Raw genomic sequence first — 901 nt, 5'->3', positions numbered from 1 at the left:
GTCGAGGCTGTGGTGGCCGGGAGCGGCTACTGCACTCCAGTCTGGGCGACAGAGTGAGACAAGACCATGCCACCAAACGGTGCGAGTCACGGCTCCACAGGAGAGGCCACGCCGGACCACGACAGAAATCCCACCCGTTCTCATGGTATTGGCCACCCAAATCTGTACTCACCGTGTGCAGCTTCCTCTTATCCCTAGTGGCATTACTGTGGACAGCCTCGATTGCCATGTGGTGCTTCCGAGCCAATTCTTCCAAAGTCTTAGAATGCGCCTCGTTTAATCGAGCCACCTCCTCTTCCAATCTATTCCGCAGGCTTTCAAGCTCCATTTCGTAATACTCTTGCTGAGTTCTTTTTGCTTCATTTACTTTCTGAAATTAAAACTGACAGAGATCAATAACCGGCGCCCGCCGTTTTCACTGCTGCTGTTTAAAGGTAATCTGGATACCCTATAAATATGTAAACCCAAATGAACTGAGTGCTGTGAGGTCTAAACTATGCATGAGAACAGATCACTGGTGTTCTCAGAAAGTGACAGGGTGGCCCAGCAAAAAATGGAAAATTTTGAAGAGATAAAACAGACTACTGTTAAGTCAGAACCAGATGTAAGTTAGTACCTCTGCAAGCTTTTCTATCAAAGTAGTACCCAGAATGGCTCGCCAATGAACCAAATGATATGATTCAATACAATTCTGGGTGCCAATTATGTACCTTTTAGGCATTCACAGCCTAGTCAAAAGTCAGTGGCAATACAGTCATATAAGTTCTGAGAAAAAGAGATGCATATCACGTGTGGTGAGAGTGCATCAGAATATCAGAAGGTCGCCTAACCTGGACAGGGTGTGTGTGTGTGCAGGTGTGTGTTGTGAGACAGAGAGAGAAAGGGGGTGGGGGGAGGGAGG

At 47.3% G+C, this 901-nt stretch overlaps 1 protein-coding gene across 2 annotated transcripts in view; it reads right to left on the bottom strand.

Moving 5' to 3' along the window:
- Window positions 1-901, bottom strand: part of FAM184A (family with sequence similarity 184 member A) — a 75,440-nt gene that overhangs the window by 45,142 nt on the left and 29,397 nt on the right. For both annotated transcript variants that reach the window (XM_008048769.2, XM_008048770.2), the window contains exon 5: window positions 173-370. In XM_008048769.2, coding sequence (XP_008046960.1) covers window positions 173-370 — 198 coding nt within the window. The remainder of the gene's footprint in view (window positions 1-172; window positions 371-901) is intronic.

This window comes from Carlito syrichta, unplaced genomic scaffold (genome assembly GCF_000164805.1).
Source record: "Carlito syrichta isolate Samal-C Ts95f unplaced genomic scaffold, Tarsius_syrichta-2.0.1 Scaffold126623, whole genome shotgun sequence".
In the NCBI taxonomy this organism is placed as follows: Eukaryota; Metazoa; Chordata; class Mammalia; order Primates; family Tarsiidae; genus Carlito; species Carlito syrichta.
The sequence above is the reverse complement of the archived record's forward strand: the minus strand, read 5'-3'. Positions and strand labels throughout refer to the sequence as shown.